The 16,675-nt window shown below is 40.8% G+C and overlaps 1 protein-coding gene across 2 annotated transcripts in view; it reads right to left on the reverse strand.

The window, feature by feature from the left end:
- RNF13 (ring finger protein 13) overlaps positions 1-16,675 on the reverse strand; it is a 51,479-nt gene that overhangs the window by 28,943 nt on the left and 5,861 nt on the right. For both annotated transcript variants that reach the window (XM_081008241.1, XM_081008242.1), the window contains exons 2-4: positions 10,528-10,654; positions 7,403-7,483; positions 2,064-2,189 (exon numbers count right to left, since the gene is read on the reverse strand). In XM_081008241.1, coding sequence (XP_080864367.1) covers positions 2,064-2,189; positions 7,403-7,483; positions 10,528-10,641 — 321 coding nt within the window. In that variant the 5' untranslated portion in view covers positions 10,642-10,654. The remainder of the gene's footprint in view (positions 1-2,063; positions 2,190-7,402; positions 7,484-10,527; positions 10,655-16,675) is intronic.

The raw sequence follows: 16,675 nt of genomic DNA on the forward strand, positions 1-16,675 counted from the left end.
TGCATGCCATTCCTTCATCTACTTGTGAAAATTTATTCCAAGATTGTTCCAGCTTCAAAGTGGCTTGCTCTTATAACAAAAATAAAAGGAGTATGGGAATCAGAAACCTATTGAATAATGAATAGCATGCCATAGTGTTAATGGTATTCAGCCCCAGAAGGGAAAGGATAATGCTACACAAAACTAAAAGAAAGGGGGGAAAGTTACTTTCCTGCGAGACATTTCTCTGCTGTCATTAAAGTTTTTGTAAATTAGGATCAGCCTTCTCCTAATACACTTCATCTGTTGGAATTATAGCCATCAGTGTAGCACCTAATACAAAGTGTTTATTTCAGTTTAGATTATTTATAGAATACCAAGATGCTTTAGTTTTCCATCCTGCAACTGGAAGGATGGGCAGATGATAAGAGCATGTCTAAAAACATGAGAAGAACTCTGCTGCATCGGACCAAAGGTCCACCCACTCTCAACATCCGGTTCTCACCGTGGCCAACCAGATGCCTACGGGAAGCACACAAGCAGGACCAGAGTGCAAGAGAACTCTAAGCATGAGTGCTCCCCAGCAACTGGTATTCAGAGGCATACTGCCTTAAACTGTATTCAGTGTGAACTAAGCAACAAAGTTTCATTCCATGTATCTTAAATTGGAATCCTTAGATAATGTTACATTTTATCTTTTATCCTAAACAGTGTTGTATACTGCCACACAATGGGATGCCCTTCAAGTGTTCCTGAATTTTAATCTCCATCATCCCTTACCATTGGCCATGCTGGCTGGAGCTGAGGGGAGTTGGGAAACCAGTACAGTCATACCTCGGATTGAATGTGCTTCAGGTTGAGCACTTTCGGGTTGCACTCCGCGGCAACCCAGAAGTAACGGAGTGCATTACTTCCGGGTTTCGCCACTCGTGGATGTGCAGCTGCTCAAAATGACATCACGCACATGCGCAGAAGCAGCAAAACGCGACCCACGCACGCACAGACACGCCGTCATGTCTTACATTCCATTCAGGATGCGAACGGGGCTCTGGAACGGATCCCGTTCGCATCCCGAGGTACAACTGTATATGGAGGGAACCTCGTTGGCTACAATAACATTCCTACAATGGCAGCATAACATCAGGTGATTTGGTTTTTAATCAGTGTATGCCAACAGTAAGTCATTTAACTGGACTGCTAGGGGCACTCCACTTAAATATGGTACTCTCGTTTTATTTTTTCCATTTGGGCGTGCACAATTTTTCATTTGGTTCAACTTTGTCCACAAAAAATAATAATGCAGTATTTCCACCCACACTCCCAATACTACAGATGAGGTGAAAGCTATACAATATTCAACAAAAACATTTTATATAAGAACCTATCCGGATCAGACAGGCATAAGAGGAAGCCATTGTTTCCTGCTACATCAGGGCTGGAGTATCTCTTTCAGTCTAAGGGCCACACTGCCTCATGAACAACTTCAAGGGGTCACATGCCAGTGGTGGGTGGAACCAGAACAACCAGATATAACTCTTTCCTATGGACAGTAGACTACACTCCATCAAGTATGCCCTCATAAATGTTCTTCCAGGGAAATCATATGATCCTACCCTCTAATACAAGTCAACCCCCCACAAAACACCTCCTCCAGCACTGTTCCTTCTTTACAGAACAGAAATGTGGGGTCCACAACAGCAACACTGATAATACTGATTTTGCTGAGGGTAAGTAACCGCATGCAATCTTTTTAAGGACACAAGCCACTTTGAGGTTTTATTACAATCAAGTGGTATATAAATCTTGTGAAATTAAGAAAAATAGAGCCGATCAAAGTAAAACACAAAATGTTACACTTTAAATGACATTCAGAACATTAATCAATGATGCAGAAAACGACTAAAAGAATATTTGTGTAGAACCCAAGCAACTACCACAAGTGGTGCAAATTGGTAACACGTTCCTAAAGAAATGTGTATGTATACACCAGATCTACACGGTTCTTTTTAAAAGAACAAACTTAAAGATTATTCTGAATCCTCAGAAACACTGTTCAGAATCCTTACATATGAGAAATTACCTACCTTTATATCAAAGTTGCAATCAAGTCTTCTGATTAATACAATGAATTCATGAGATGTGTTGTCCTTCAGAGGTGGAGGAGTTATGGGCTCACATGCATTCTCGGGTTTTGAATTTATTAGAAAACCCTGAAAGACATTTTCAAAAGCAAATCAATCAGTTCTCAGTCACAAAATGGCTGCATAAGTAGAAGCTACTTGCCTCATATCATTGAACTCCAAGTTGTGAAAATTCTTAACACTACAGCTAGAGAAGATAATTTTGACCAGATTGATACATGTAGTAGTGGTAGAACAGACTATACTATTTTAAGATGCTGGTGACAGCACACATTTTCTCAATGCCCCTGTATTTATTTTAAAGACAATTCCTTTAACTAGAAAACTAGTATGGAGGGAACAACATATTATATGTTGGTTTTGTATCCACAAGTAGTTGTTTTTTCCCGGGTGAGCATTAAGAAACTATATTAGGGTGTGTTTTAGAACCTTTATATGCTGTTCTCCATATCCTTTGATTAGAAGACGGGATCAGCAGCCATTTGGTTTCAAATTTAAAGTAGGAAGTGAGCTGGGGGAAAAGTCAGCAGCCAGACCAGTTCTGTTTAGCTGATTGCAGCCTTTGGGAGCTCATGGCCAGGACCTGTAAACAGGAATGCTGTCTCACAGTGTACGTACGACCAAGATACACTGGTGGTGAGGGAGCTGCTGCAGTGACCTGCAACACCTGTGCCAGAGAAAGTGCAAAACTATACCTACAGCAAGTACAAGATGGTTGCCTTGTGGGAAGGTACAGCAACTTAAGGCCCACCTCTCCACACTTGGAGTTATCGGACAAGATGAGGAATTTCTCACTAAAGCAGAGTGGACCATCCTGGAACAGCAATGCGGGGTGAGGATGCCCCTAGAGAGGGAGAAGATCGCCCAGTGTAGGAGACAAACTCCTGGAGGAACGTGACACACAGAAGCAGGACTGTCAGGGGCCATGCTGTGTCATTGGAGCTGCAAAATCAATTCCATGCCTTCACCTCAGATACCAATTCTGGGCCAGAGGGACAAGGACAGCAGTTGCAGACCTCAGAACACACCGAGGTATACAACTTTTTAATAATAAATAATAATGTAGAAATTGAGAGGTATAAGCTATTCAAAAGGAATTGACCAAACAGGAAGGGAGGAAGAGGAGATTGGGAACTGGCTGGTAGTTTCTTAGATTTTCCGAGTTCAGGGTGGTGCAAATTGTTGTCGTCTCTCCATTTTATTCTCCTAAGAATGTTGTGAGGTAGGGAAAGGCTGAGGGACAGTGGCTGGCACAAGGTCACCCAGGGAGCTTCATGGCTAAGTGGAGATTTGAACCCTGGTCTCCCAGGTCACAGTCCAATCCTCTAACCCTTACACGACATTGGCCCTCTTACATATGCCTATTTTTAGAAAGTTCTCGCCACAATGATTAGAAACATGGTAGATCATTCTATGGCACCAGGACACGAAGAGTTTATAATTTAAATAAAGTAGTAAGGGGGGCTTAAGTTCAGCAAAACCCAAAAATCATCAAAAGTCAAAGTATGGTATAACTTGTAATGACAACTTGTCAAGTATGAAAGAGATATGTTTCTAGTACCACTTCACCTGGGCATTAATCCAACAAAGCACTTAAGTGTTTACTTCGTTTTAAACATGCACACTGTCTCATGAAAGCTAAAGTTTAAAGTTAAGGATATGCTGAAGTGCTCTACTGGAGTGAAGCCTGCCAATTTCAGTGTTTTAAAAGCAGAACTCCACTAATGAAGCTTTCAGGTACTTTCATAGGCAGCATGATGGTAGGATTTTTATTGCAATCTGCATTTAAAACATGGCAGGTACTGGGTAGCATTCATTTCTATCACCTTGTTCAAGCAAGCCTTTCAAAGCTGGAATAATTGCTGGATTTTTAAAGGAATCACTTTCAAGTGATTCCCCGCCCGCCCCAACAAAGGAAAGCCAGGAAATTAAATATTCAGAACACCCAAGGTCACTTAACAAGGATGAGCTATTTCGCCAAATAAATGTAACCAATCTTCTGTATACACAGATCAAAGCAGCTGGAATTAAAAAAGAGAATGTCACAACTTGCTCTCTCTCCTCAACACAGGTTTAGGCATCTTCTCTTATTAACTATTTGGTGACAATCGCTATTGTGAATCAATATATTAGGAACAGAATTATGTGACCAGAAAACTTTACGCTGTTAGCTAGGGATCCCAAAACAGCTGGAGGGCAGAGTTTGGGGATGTCTGACCTTTAGCAAAGCAGATGGAGCCATCTCCTCTACCAATATGAACACCACAGTGAGGAAGTTCCAAGTGTGCATCGGAGCACCCACTTCCACGTGTCACTACTTCAGCAAGCAACTGTTTCTGAGGATATCCCAAAATCCCCATTTTATTTATCTACTGTGCTTTGTATCAAGTTTCATATTCACTATAGGCTGACATACAATGGATACCTACAACCATACTTCCAAAAAGGAGGAACATGTCTTCCAGGTGTATGACTATTTCATTATAGGGCAAGGAATTCCTATAAATTTGAATACTTCTGTCCAGTGTCCAGTCTGTTGTACATTTGGAAGTTCAGCTGCTCTCAATGAATTTAATATCAATATACATCTTACCATTCTCCACTGCTTCCCAGTTTCCCACATTAATAGCAGAATTTTATGTGTTGCTTTCCTGAACTGCAAATCTGAATAAAGACTGGCACTAAAGCAAATGCTCTACTGATATATGAGGGGGGAAAATGAATAGCATTTGGCTGTTGCATGGTATGCTGTTTTGAAATTAATATAAATAGAATTTTCTCATAATAGCAAAATGGCAATTATTCCAATACCTCTATTTTTTCTTGCAATTCTTATTTCTTGCCTCAAAAATGAAATGAAAACAAAATAAAATTACTGCAACTGTATTTCTACCACCTTCCTGACTATTAGGGCACATGATAAAAGCTTCTTTCAGATATGTCTGGATTTTAAATTTCTTCAGCAAAACTCCTATATTTTGTAAAGTTACTTTAAAAAAATCACTATTAGAAAATATATGTACAAGACTCTCAGTAGCAGAGGTTTGAAAAACACTGCTAGCATTTAGCATTCATACCACGGCATTAATAGTGACACAATCTGGTGTTTGCAACTATCATGCACTGATTTTAACCTTGAGACATTGAATGCTGCGGCTTGCTGCAATTACATTAGCAGGCACAGGAGGCAGACCTCAGTCAATATCCAGAGAAACCAAAATGCTCTTGGAATATGTTGCACTACAAACAGGAGCACAACATACTGCTGCTTCCTAGTCCCCTTACGTACTGTTACACATCAGAAACTGTGAAGGCCTAGATGGTATCATAGATACGGTGGTATCAAGTTAAAGATACTCACCAAATCCTGAAAGTCTTTGCATTAAATTCAACAGTAAATCAGCTCTAGGTGTTGCAGAGACATCTGAGGAGGATCAAGTTGTGGGTAGTGTTCTCACAATCCCCAAACCACTTATTCTCAGAACAAACAATACTGTCTTTGAGGAGATGTACAAGTGAGTTCAATACTGCAACCTACTGCCTGCTGTTCTCTGCCCTAAGTCAAGAGTACCACAAATTCTGGAGAAGACAACATCAGAAGACGAGACCCTATGGCCCTCAGATGCTGCTGGACTACAGGCTCCCCTTTTCAGGTACATATGGTTGTGCTCATGTCTATCAAGAACAACCTGCTTCACAAGGATCTATGGGCAGAACATGTGTCACCACAATTCTAAACAACAGCTGAAATAAATTAAGTATGATTTTCCTTGGTGCTTTCATAATTCGAATTGCCAGGGTTTGGGTGGGAGGCTACTACAGCCCTTAAACCAAATTGTTCCAAGAACACTGTTTGGCAGCATTGTTAAAAAAAACCTTTTGCTAGGTTTTTGTATTTTGTAGAGGTCCTTGAGCATACACATTCATTAAGGCTGTAAATGTTTAGAATCAACTGAAAGAAACACAAAAGATGACTCACGGCCATTGTTGGACAAGGTCATATTGTCCAAGAATGTCTAACTAAAGAAAGTGTTCAAAATGCAGAAGTCACTTATATTTGACTAAGAGTCACTGGCTACAGCAGAAGCCCTGAATCAAACTGCAAGAGATATTGGGGTATTGCAACAAGTGTACAATTGTTATGGGGCAATCAAATAAGATAAGAACTGCAAGCATGCATTAAAATATAGTATGGTTATTTATGCTAAGGTTTGTTTTAGACAGGATCAAACGTGGCTGTTACGTTTTATCAGTTTTAAAGCTAACTAACTGATAGCTTAGACCAACTTCATTTGAGGAATAGTTGCATATCAGAAGTATTATAAGCAAAATCAGGAGCAATAAAAACATTTCCTAACAGGTCAATCTTGTGCAGATTTCCTCAGGATTCAATCCCACTGAGTTACTGTCAAGCAACTAAGTACAGGACGATCGCAGGACAAGAAATAAAGCCTGTGAAGTTAATAGGAGGACACTTATTTCAGGTAGGTTTAGGGTTGGGTCCTTGATGAAAGGAAGACCTACTGTTTGCCACAGAAGGGAGGAAAGGTGATTGCTCCAGAGGGAAGATCTAGAATCATTGGGTGAAAACTGCAGGAAAGCAGATTTTGATTGAACATTAGTAGAAGCATCCTAACTGTAGGAGATGTTTAGCAATGTAAGAAGCTGCCTTGGAAGGTGGTGGAATCGCCTTCATTTTAGGTCAGAGATGTTGCAGTTGTATCCTGCACTGCAGATCCAACATTGAGCAAGGGCTGACCTCCCACACTCCTTCCAACTCTGTAATTTTAGAGAGCCAGATAGTAGATTAGTATCATTCTAAAGCCAAGCCTTAGTTTAAATGTTCTGGGCTCAGTCTTTTACTTGACTGCTTTCTAATAACATCTTCACATGGAAGTCCAGTGGTTGTCATAAATGCTTTTCTGCAGGTTTATCTAAGGGTTTATATCTCAAAGCTTTATTTCTCAACACCCTGTCCCTTAATTAATCACCAAGGATTATAAAAGTATTCTTGAAATCCTCCACACTAGAAAGAAAAGTCTTTGCATTGTCTTCTGTTGCTCTAGGCAACACTATTGGCAGAAAGCTCTTTCTTTTCTTTTCTTACTATAGGGACACAGTCGTGCCTACCACCTTTTCCAGCTGATTTTGGATTAAGTCTGTTGCGCAGTTGTAAAATCCATAGAGCCAATTGAGACTAAGCTACATATTAAGAACTCACAAAGCACCGTGTTAAATTTTCTTTATTTGCTCCTATTTTGTTACTTGCTCTTGCTTCTTACCTTCAAGCCTTCCGTCGGGAGTCTGTAGCCAAACCTTGCTGGCAGGTCATCAAATGTTTGTGTTACATTTTCAAAATTAAACTAAAAGCAAAAGGAAAGTGAAGGATTATATTATGTACTAAACTGGAAAGGGGACCATATAAAACCATTGTCATACTACTAAGAAATAAGATACCAATAGCACAAATGATTCATTTCTCAAAGTACAGTTCAACTGTCTCAACAAAATCTTGTCATATGCCCCACATTGTGCCCAGGACCAGCCCCTGAAGTTCCTTTCTTCACCTATTGACCTGCTTCAGTTTCAGTTTATAACATAGCTCAGCAATATTTTAATTCCCAAGGTTCTTCCACCTTCAAACATTTTTGCAATGAGTTAAATGCTGAACTCCTCTTTGGAAGTGTTCCAGTTCCTTATTCACTGTAAAGTCTGCTTTTACTGTAAAAAGAATGTGCAGTAAACAGCAAAAAGTGGTTTGCAAAATGTTTTAACATTAAAGTTTTTAATCCTAAACAGTCTTTGCTAATTTTTCTACAACAGACTAACACGACAAGCCCCTGGAAATTGTTACAAAGCAAAATCAAGACTATGTCTTTAAAATGGACAAAACAGGCAGTGTGTGTTTTAAACTTAGACATTGTAAAATGCTTTCTTTATGGAAGTTCAGAATCTACAACCGTCAGATTGCAGAAACCCACTAAAATTATGTAATCTGCATTCTTTTGCCTGAGCTCTTTTTATGCTTCTGACCAGAGTAAAAAAAAGGGGCCATTTTAAATCCAATTAAGTAAAATAAAAGTTATGTTTTTAACATACTGCAAGGAAGAAAATGTACCATTTGTGAAAACTGAACTAGAGCCAACTAGAGCCAAGTGTGTTTGTAATAGTGAATCCTTGTCATAAGCGGAGGACTTTCTGGTCAAAAGAAATAAGGGACTCTTTTATTAAATACAGATTCCTGGGTTGACCACAGGCTTAATGCAGATGGGGGAAGAGCGAATGGAGAATTTGCTAGGAGAGAACAGCTATCACAGAAAAAACACTGTTTAAAGAAGCTACTAAAAGGGGGGTAGTGGAAAAACAGAGGGGAAGGAGTAAGTTCTGCAATCACACATTATTGCTGGCAAAGAAGATTTCTTTTCTTTATAAATGAAGAGAGGCACTACAGCTCAAGCTTGCATGACAGTAATACTATATCCAGTCCTGTAAGCCTGGATGACCTAGGAGAGGAGAAAGCTTTATTGGAGTGTATATGTTAGGGAGAAAGCAATGAGAGATTCCCCCTCCCCTCTTTCTCAGTACAGGAACTAAGGGCGTTCCAATGAAGCTGATTGGCAGGAGTTTCAAGACTGACAAAAGAACGGACGTTTCACATTCATTAATTTCTTGCCAGAAGTGAATGGAGTGTAATGGTCATACAAAGGGAAGTGCGGGAGACTGTAGATTAGAGAACACTTAGAAATAGCCAAAAGCAGGGACCGCCATCATGTTAAACCATAGTTTGTTTTAAACTATGCTTTAATGTGAACAAGCAACATATTGTTTATATTTAAAACTTATATCCTTCCCTCATCACAAGACCCCAGTGTGAATCGCAAACACATAGAACAAGGTAGTAAAACTAATAGTAGCAACAGTTCTTACTACACAAGCCAATCTTGCAGCTTTAAAAGGCCTGTTCAGAAACATACGGGCTCAGGAGGTGCCTGAAGATATAGAATGTTGGTGCCAAAGTAACCTCCAGAGGAAGTATGTTCCAAAACCATGGTGTTACTGCTGAGAAGGCTCTCCGACAGGTCAGTGATCACCAGATTCTACTTAAGCCTGGAACTACCAGCAGTGCTTCCACAGGAGTTCTCGTGCCCCAGGCTGGATGGTATAGGAGAGGCATTCTGCCGGTAACCAGGTACTAACCATTTAGGGCTTTATACATCAGAACCTTGAATTCACATTAAACCATTGTTTAACATAAACTATGGTTGAATTGAGATACAAACTGGGCCCCTGACTAGAACTGATCAGCCCCAACAGACTAGGTCACTATACACAGTAACTTTATCAAATGGAAACAGCAGATCAAAAGCAATATATCACCCCATGCAGGCATTCCTACAGCAATTCCTCTTTGCATTGGAGACATTTTACTACCTTCTATGCTAAATAATGCATGTTTACAAGTTCTAAGTGGAGACTATTGCAAGTAGATGAACTAATGTAGTGAAGTCCCTTGATTAGCGTTTTACTATCTTAAAATAAGCGTAAACTGCCTAACCCCATATTCATAAGCAAGCATGTGAAAGAAAACAGGAAATGCATACAAATTTGCATTTTTTGCACCCACTGCTTGTAACCTATTACATCCCACATCAGTTTCCACCCATTTAAAAAAAGGTAAAGGACCCCTGACAATTAAGTCCAACTCTGGGGTTGCAGCGCTCATCTTGCTTTACAGGCCAAGGGAGCCGACAACTGTCCGCAGACAGTTTTTCCAGGTCACGTGGTCACGTGGCCAGCATGACTAAGCCGCTTCTGGTGAAACCAGAGCAGCGCAAGGAAATGCCATTTACCTTCCCGCCGGAGTGGTACCTATTTATCTACTTGCACTTTGACATGCTTTCAAACTGCTAGGTTGGCAGGAGCTGGGACCAAACAACGGGAGCTCACCCCATCGCGGGGATTCGAACTGCCAACCTTCTGATCGGGAAGCCCTAGGCTCAGTGGTTTAGACCACAGCGCCACTCGTGTCCCTATTACCTAAAAGCTAGCTCAGATTTTTCAAAGATATTCCTATGTCAGTTTAAGGGTTGAGAGCCCCTTGGATCCTTTGACAACCTCATTGTCTCTTTAGGAATGCTTTACACACACGGTGTAATTTAATGCTGCACTATGATGAACACTCCATCTGCAAAAGTATTTCGGCTTGCCAGATGGAAGAAGCCCCCCTTTCGCCTCCCCATGCATTGCTGTGATGCTTATCCAGCCCCTCTCTCAGCCAATTTTGGGGTGCTTTGGGGGGGAGGGACAGCCCTGCTGTACAAGCAGAAGTCCTTGTTCCGTGCTTCCACTGATGGGGGCCCTTTGGGTGAATCCCAACCACAGGGGAAAATAAATAAATAATACTTACGGCTAAAATATCTGCTTCCACAGGCAATAGGTTTAAGAAAGCAAACAGCTGAACTGTGAGAATGGTGTAGATTTGAGTGGCAGACAACATTAACATTCCTATTGACAGCAGCATTTTAATTAAATTCCTGCAAGACAAAAACAAAGGAAGTCAAGACTGGCAGAAGGCATTAACACTCTGATCCAATAAATACACATAGTTGCTACTGCACATAAAGTTACTTAAGCAAGTGCAGCTCAATCAAGGATTTGGCAGCTCTTCTGCCAGATTCTACCTCACCCAACCCCAAAAGATTGTTCTGTTCATCAGGCACATAGGTTTGTTCTGATGAAATGCTCAGATAGAAAGCATGTTGTACTTTATCCTACCCCATTCTGCATTTTCCTCATCTTCAATACATACACTTTCTGCTCTGTGGCTTCATATCACATAGTTATATCATACTTGGGGATGGGTGCAGTGACAGGCAGCAGAGGAGTGCCATTCTGTCCTCTGAGTTAATGCAAAGTACTAATCCTAAGCCAAAGCACACGACAAGTGCAAAGATGAATGCTGTGGTGAGTTGCTAGCGTAGCAGACACTAAGCTGCACCCCAAACATTGTTCTACCAGTCCAATGGCTTGTAGAAACAAGATCATAAACAGAGCCAGTCACCCAACGACTATGCTGAAATATTTTGCTTTATTAATATGCAATAATAACTTACTTTGAATTTCAACTCCTTTATTATTTACTTAGAATTGCTAAAAGTTGCTAAGGAGTTGTACCAGACTTTGGCAGGTAGGTGAGATAATTGTTCTCTGCACACGAAGCACAATGGCTTCTAAAACAAATCTACTAAGTCATTTACAAGTTCTATCAATCAAGTGACACACACTCCTCCAGCCTTCTGCTTTCATTTACATTAATGGTTTCAGTCTTCCAAACACTGATTTATTAATTGAAATCTACTTGTACTAATAGAATCAGAAGGCACTACTAAACCATACTGAAATTGAAATGCTCACTTACAATCTGCTTCACACCTGAAAACCTTGTGCTAACTAAAGCTTGTGCTAACTTCCAGGCGCTAGCCTAGTACACAGAAGCAGTCACATGCAGGCCAACAGAGCACACAAAAGTATTGAATTTTAGCACATCCTTCTGGGACTACAGGCTCTTGCTTAATTGGATTGTGCCTCACACAAGTGAAAAATTCCAAAAACAGATGATGGATCCAAAGATAAACTTCGCTGGGCTTTATTATGGTCTCACTCTTGATTCACATTAGAGAAACTGAATGAACACAAATTCCAACATTTCTGACTGGATACATAGGTGCTTTTGAGTTTTAAATGTTTTTATTATTTAAAATATTTCTAAACCGCCCTTTATCCAAATGAAATTTACACAACTTAGGTCCAGGATACCTCAGGGACCACCTAATCTATTATATACCTGTTTGATCACCATCTTTCCTTAGGGAATCACTGCTAGTGGTACCCCATGGCTCAGATGTACAGCCTGTATCCACAAGGGGCCACGTGTTCAGTATTTTGTGGAATTTCCTTCCAGTTGAGGTCAAATAGATTGCCTCCCAGTTGAACCTCCGGTGCCTACTGAATACATTTTAATTCCAGCAGGCTTTTAAACTGAGAAATTTTATAATTTTTACTTATTTCAGTCTTAATGTTTTGTAGTTCCTATATGCCACTTAAGAGACAACTATGATTAAGTGATATAAAATCACTCAAATAAATAAGATTAAAACAATTAAAAACATCAATAAATTAAAGCTTGGAGGCAGCAATAAACAACAGTTAAATGAATAAAAGAAAACCCTAAAATGCCAGGGTAAACAGAAATATTTAATTTGTGACTGCAAGGACTAATATTAGCACTAGCTGTACTTCTTGGGGAGGGCATTCCAATTTGGGACAATACCATTAACTTCACAGATGTCATTTGCCTCTGGTGTTCTGTTCTGCCTTAATTCTCCCACAAAATAAACTGGTCATTGGTGGAGTAGGTTCTTTGATTCCTTGGAAGATGAGGCGGCATTCTTCATCAGTGAGAAGAACAGCAATGGCTGTCAAATTTTCAGTTGCAGGAAACTGCAGAAATTTACTCAGGTCCCACTTTCAGGCTTCCCACAGACATCTGGATGGCCATGATGAGAACAGGATGCTGGACTAGATGGGACACTAGCTTAATCTTGCAGGATCTTTTTATGTTAAGCTTCCCTGAAGAGTACTTTGCCCACCACTACTGGTCTTCCCCTATAATGCAAAGTCACAGAGGTACACTGGACATTTTTTGTGGGGGGGGACCTGTTAAAACACACCTCTGTATGAATTGTGGAAATATTAGCAGAGCCCCACCATCCCTGATTTTCAAGAGGTGTCTGGAATCATCAACACTGCCTAGCTATCCACTTGGCAAGAGATGGCAGCTGAGAGTTTCAGTAGTACAGTACTATGCTGGGTTGGAATGCATAGTTAATAGCATTAATTTCTTATCATTTCTTATTAATGTTCAAAGGCAAAGTCTGACTTTCAGGAGGAAGTTACACTCTGAGCAGTTGAATCATTCACACAATACATACTCACTTTTTTGGCTCTTGTTTAACTATTTTCCAAAAACTAATTTCAGGCCAGAATCTACTGCTCAACAATGCAAAGATCCTTTAGATGCGTTAACCACCTCAAATACTACAGTGTCCATTATCCTTACACTTCACCAAGTCTAGAGAGCCCTAGCTTTTGAAAGCCGAAAATCTGCATTTCCCATTTGTCAAGGCTTCATGCACTGGTCTCACAGATGTTCCAACTATCCTGCCTATAGAAAAATCTCTCTTTGGAAATGGGACAGAGTCACCACATACATGAAGTACTGCACCAGAAATAGGTAAGGCAAAAAGGTAAAGGACCCCTGGACGGTTAAGTCCAGTCAAAGGTGACTTTGGGGTGCAACGTTCATCTCCGCTTGCTGGCCAAGGGAGCCAGCGTTTGTCTGCAGACAGCTTTCCAGGGTCATGTGGCCTGCACGACTAAACCGCTTCTGGTGCAACGGGACACCGTGACAGAAGCCAGAGAACACGGAAATGCTGTTTACCTTCCCGCCACAGCAGTACCTATTTGCTCCACGACACACCTGTTAGCACCCATGGCTGTTGAAGTCCCAACCTCAGCTGTCATCATTAGCATCACAGCAGACCTGGAATGGACAGTTTGTGAATTAAGTCTGATTGGCCCATCTGAACCTCACTTCCTTTCCATCATCTTCCCTTAAGCTTAACAGATCTCCTCGCCCTGAGACAACTGAACAAATTGTCAGGTCACTGATCTTGCCACTTTATTTCTTCCTATACTGTTGCAATTCTTCTTTTAAAGTAGGGCAAGCTTCTTCACTTTTGACAGCTATCAACTATCAGATGCAACCTATTTTCAAATCCCAGTTGCCTCTGAAACAAAAATCAAGCCTAATTAATATTCTGAAAGAGCCCCAAAGCATTCACCTTCTCCAATACTCCTTCTCACATACTTCTGTAGGTTACTTTTCTGAACCCTAGTCCAGTTACAGAATATAATTGAGGCTGCAGCCAGATGTGCTTCCTCATGAAACGTTGAATACAAGCAAAGTCAATAGTTTAATGACTCCACTTTACATGAAGTCCCATTTTTAAAAAACCACTTACATTGTTTATAAATGCTTTTAAATACATAAAACTGACAGATCTCTGAAGGTTCTGAACTAACTTGTACAGCGTGAGAGAAAAAGGGTAAACTGAAATCACAAGAACTTTGACTGCAGAACAACTGTTTTCTGTATTAAGGAATATATGCTATTGCAAGTGTCTGGGCAATCTGATGATATATTCCTATTCCAGTAAAAGAAAGAAATAGATACAAGGAACAAGAAAATAAAAGACTATAACAGATCCAACTTCCCATTTTACAGACACTACCACTCATTTTGAAAACAAAGGTAGCTTTTAATGTTTATTAGTTTTGGAAATCAAAGTATAGAATATTCTCCAACACAAATCTTGCAGCAGGAATGAGGAACTTCAGGACTGGGGACCTTCTATTTCTCCACAGCCCACAGGACTCACTGGCCCTTTTCTGCTCCTTCCTCCAGTTTTTTGGCCTGGCTGGAATGTGACCTTCAACGGCTTGCCTGGATGGGCAGATGCATACATACAAAACTCTGACCTGTGTGACTGGACTACAAAGATAAGAATCATATTCATTGTACCACCACCACTGGCATGTGGCTCCCAAAATGTTGCCTACTAGGGAAAGTGGCCCTCAAGTTGCTAAACAATTCTCAACCCATCTTTCAATAACACAGCAGCATAGAAGAGTTCCTATCCTGTTGGAAATATGAAAGATAGATTAAAGATGTACAGGTAAAAGAAGTACTGACAAGATTTCAATAGGACACTATTAGTTGACTTTCTTGCTAAATAAATGAGAGAGAAAAAGCCACAGCAGTTTCACCTGTGAAAGATAACTGCTATCTTTGGTCTCAAACGAAAGGAAAGGCAGCCCACATTTTACTTAAAAAAAAAAAAAAAATCAAATTTGGGACAGAAAAGAAGTAGTTGGCATATCTGTTAGCTTTGGGTAAAAAAAAAAAGTCACTGATGGTAGGGAAGAACGGGCTGTGCATGCAAATTTTAATTTGCGATTAGTATTTTAATAAACCAACCTACAAATATACTGATTAAAACTGGAGAGGCCCAGTAGGAATAGTTATACAAACTCATTTTGGATCTTTTTTTATATTTATTAAAAATGCATGCATGCCTTTTTAAAACCTCAAAGGTGGCTAATAACCAAAAGCAAGAACATTAGAATATATAAGAACATCTCAGCAATTTAAAATAAGCTATATCTATAATCCATAAAGCCACCAACCCTGTCAGTCCTTAATAATTCAATGGTATACCTTTTACTATATTTAGTAGGAAAGCAAGCATCTTTATGATATGTGGGAGAGTACTGCTATCCTTGAGTATGAATAGCACTTTACAAAGCATAAAAGTCAAATTCCTGCCCAAAGGAGTTACAATCTAAAATACAACACAAAGGAGTCAGAGTATGATAGAGGCAGTGTAAACAGCGGGAGAATATGTATTATTTGAGTTATATATACTTCAGGTTAGTTACAATGGGATATGTAGACTACAGGGTATATCAAACGTTCGTGGAAAAGTGAGTTTTTGAGAAAAGATTAGAGAGTTAGCAAGTGGCATCATAATCAGGAAGGCCAGATGAAGACTGGAAAATATTCTCTCCCCCACAACCACACCTCCTTCTTCCAATTAGTTCCCCTCCCCATCCAGCTCTATATTGGCTTGTTCTTGCTACCCTGACTGGGCACTGTTTTGTTGGGGCAGGGGGCAGTTTAGAAACTTGACACTCCACTTTACACCCAGATAGAGCAGTCAATACCTAATTTTTGAGAGCAGGGCTTTATTTTCCTCCAGAGAACATCTCAGCACTTCTTATATGGGAGAAAATAAAAGGCACATACTCAGGAACACTTAACCTACCCCCTAACCCAATGCCTAGACCAGGGGTCTGCAACCTTTAAGACAAAAAGAGCCACTTGGACCCATTTCCGAAGAAAAAAAACCTGGGAGCCGCAAAACCATTGCGACATTTAAAACAAATATATCTCCGGAGCCGCGATCTGACAGCGGGCGGGAAGGTGACGTCGGGACGGTGCGTGACTAACGCACGCACTGCCCCCATGTGACGTCACAGCCAGTACAGCGCCCGCCACAGTGGGGGGTGTTGGGGTGCACAATGCGCCTCCTCCCCTCGCTAGTATCCGCCCCGGAGCCGCGGCAAAGGTGTAAAAGAGCCACATGCGGCTCCGGAGCCGCGGGTTGCAGACCCCTGGCCTAGACCAACAGCAGGCTCTCCTTCCTCTTGATTGTAACCCAGATGGAAGCTTGTTTACCCTGCCCTACAGAACTACCGTCTTTTTCGCACCATAGGGCGCACCCAGTTTTTAGGGGGGGAAATCAAGAAAAAAAATATTTCCCCCCCCCAGCCCCAAAGAGCAGCATACAGGCTGCGCACAACCTCTCCCTGCCGGAGGGGTTGAGCGGGGCTATGGCACAAGCCAAGGCAGCAAGCAGGATGGATCCCGCTAG

This window comes from Podarcis pityusensis (assembly GCF_964106645.2).
Source record: "Podarcis pityusensis genome assembly, chromosome: 5".
Taxonomy (NCBI): Eukaryota; Metazoa; Chordata; class Lepidosauria; order Squamata; family Lacertidae; genus Podarcis; species Podarcis pityusensis.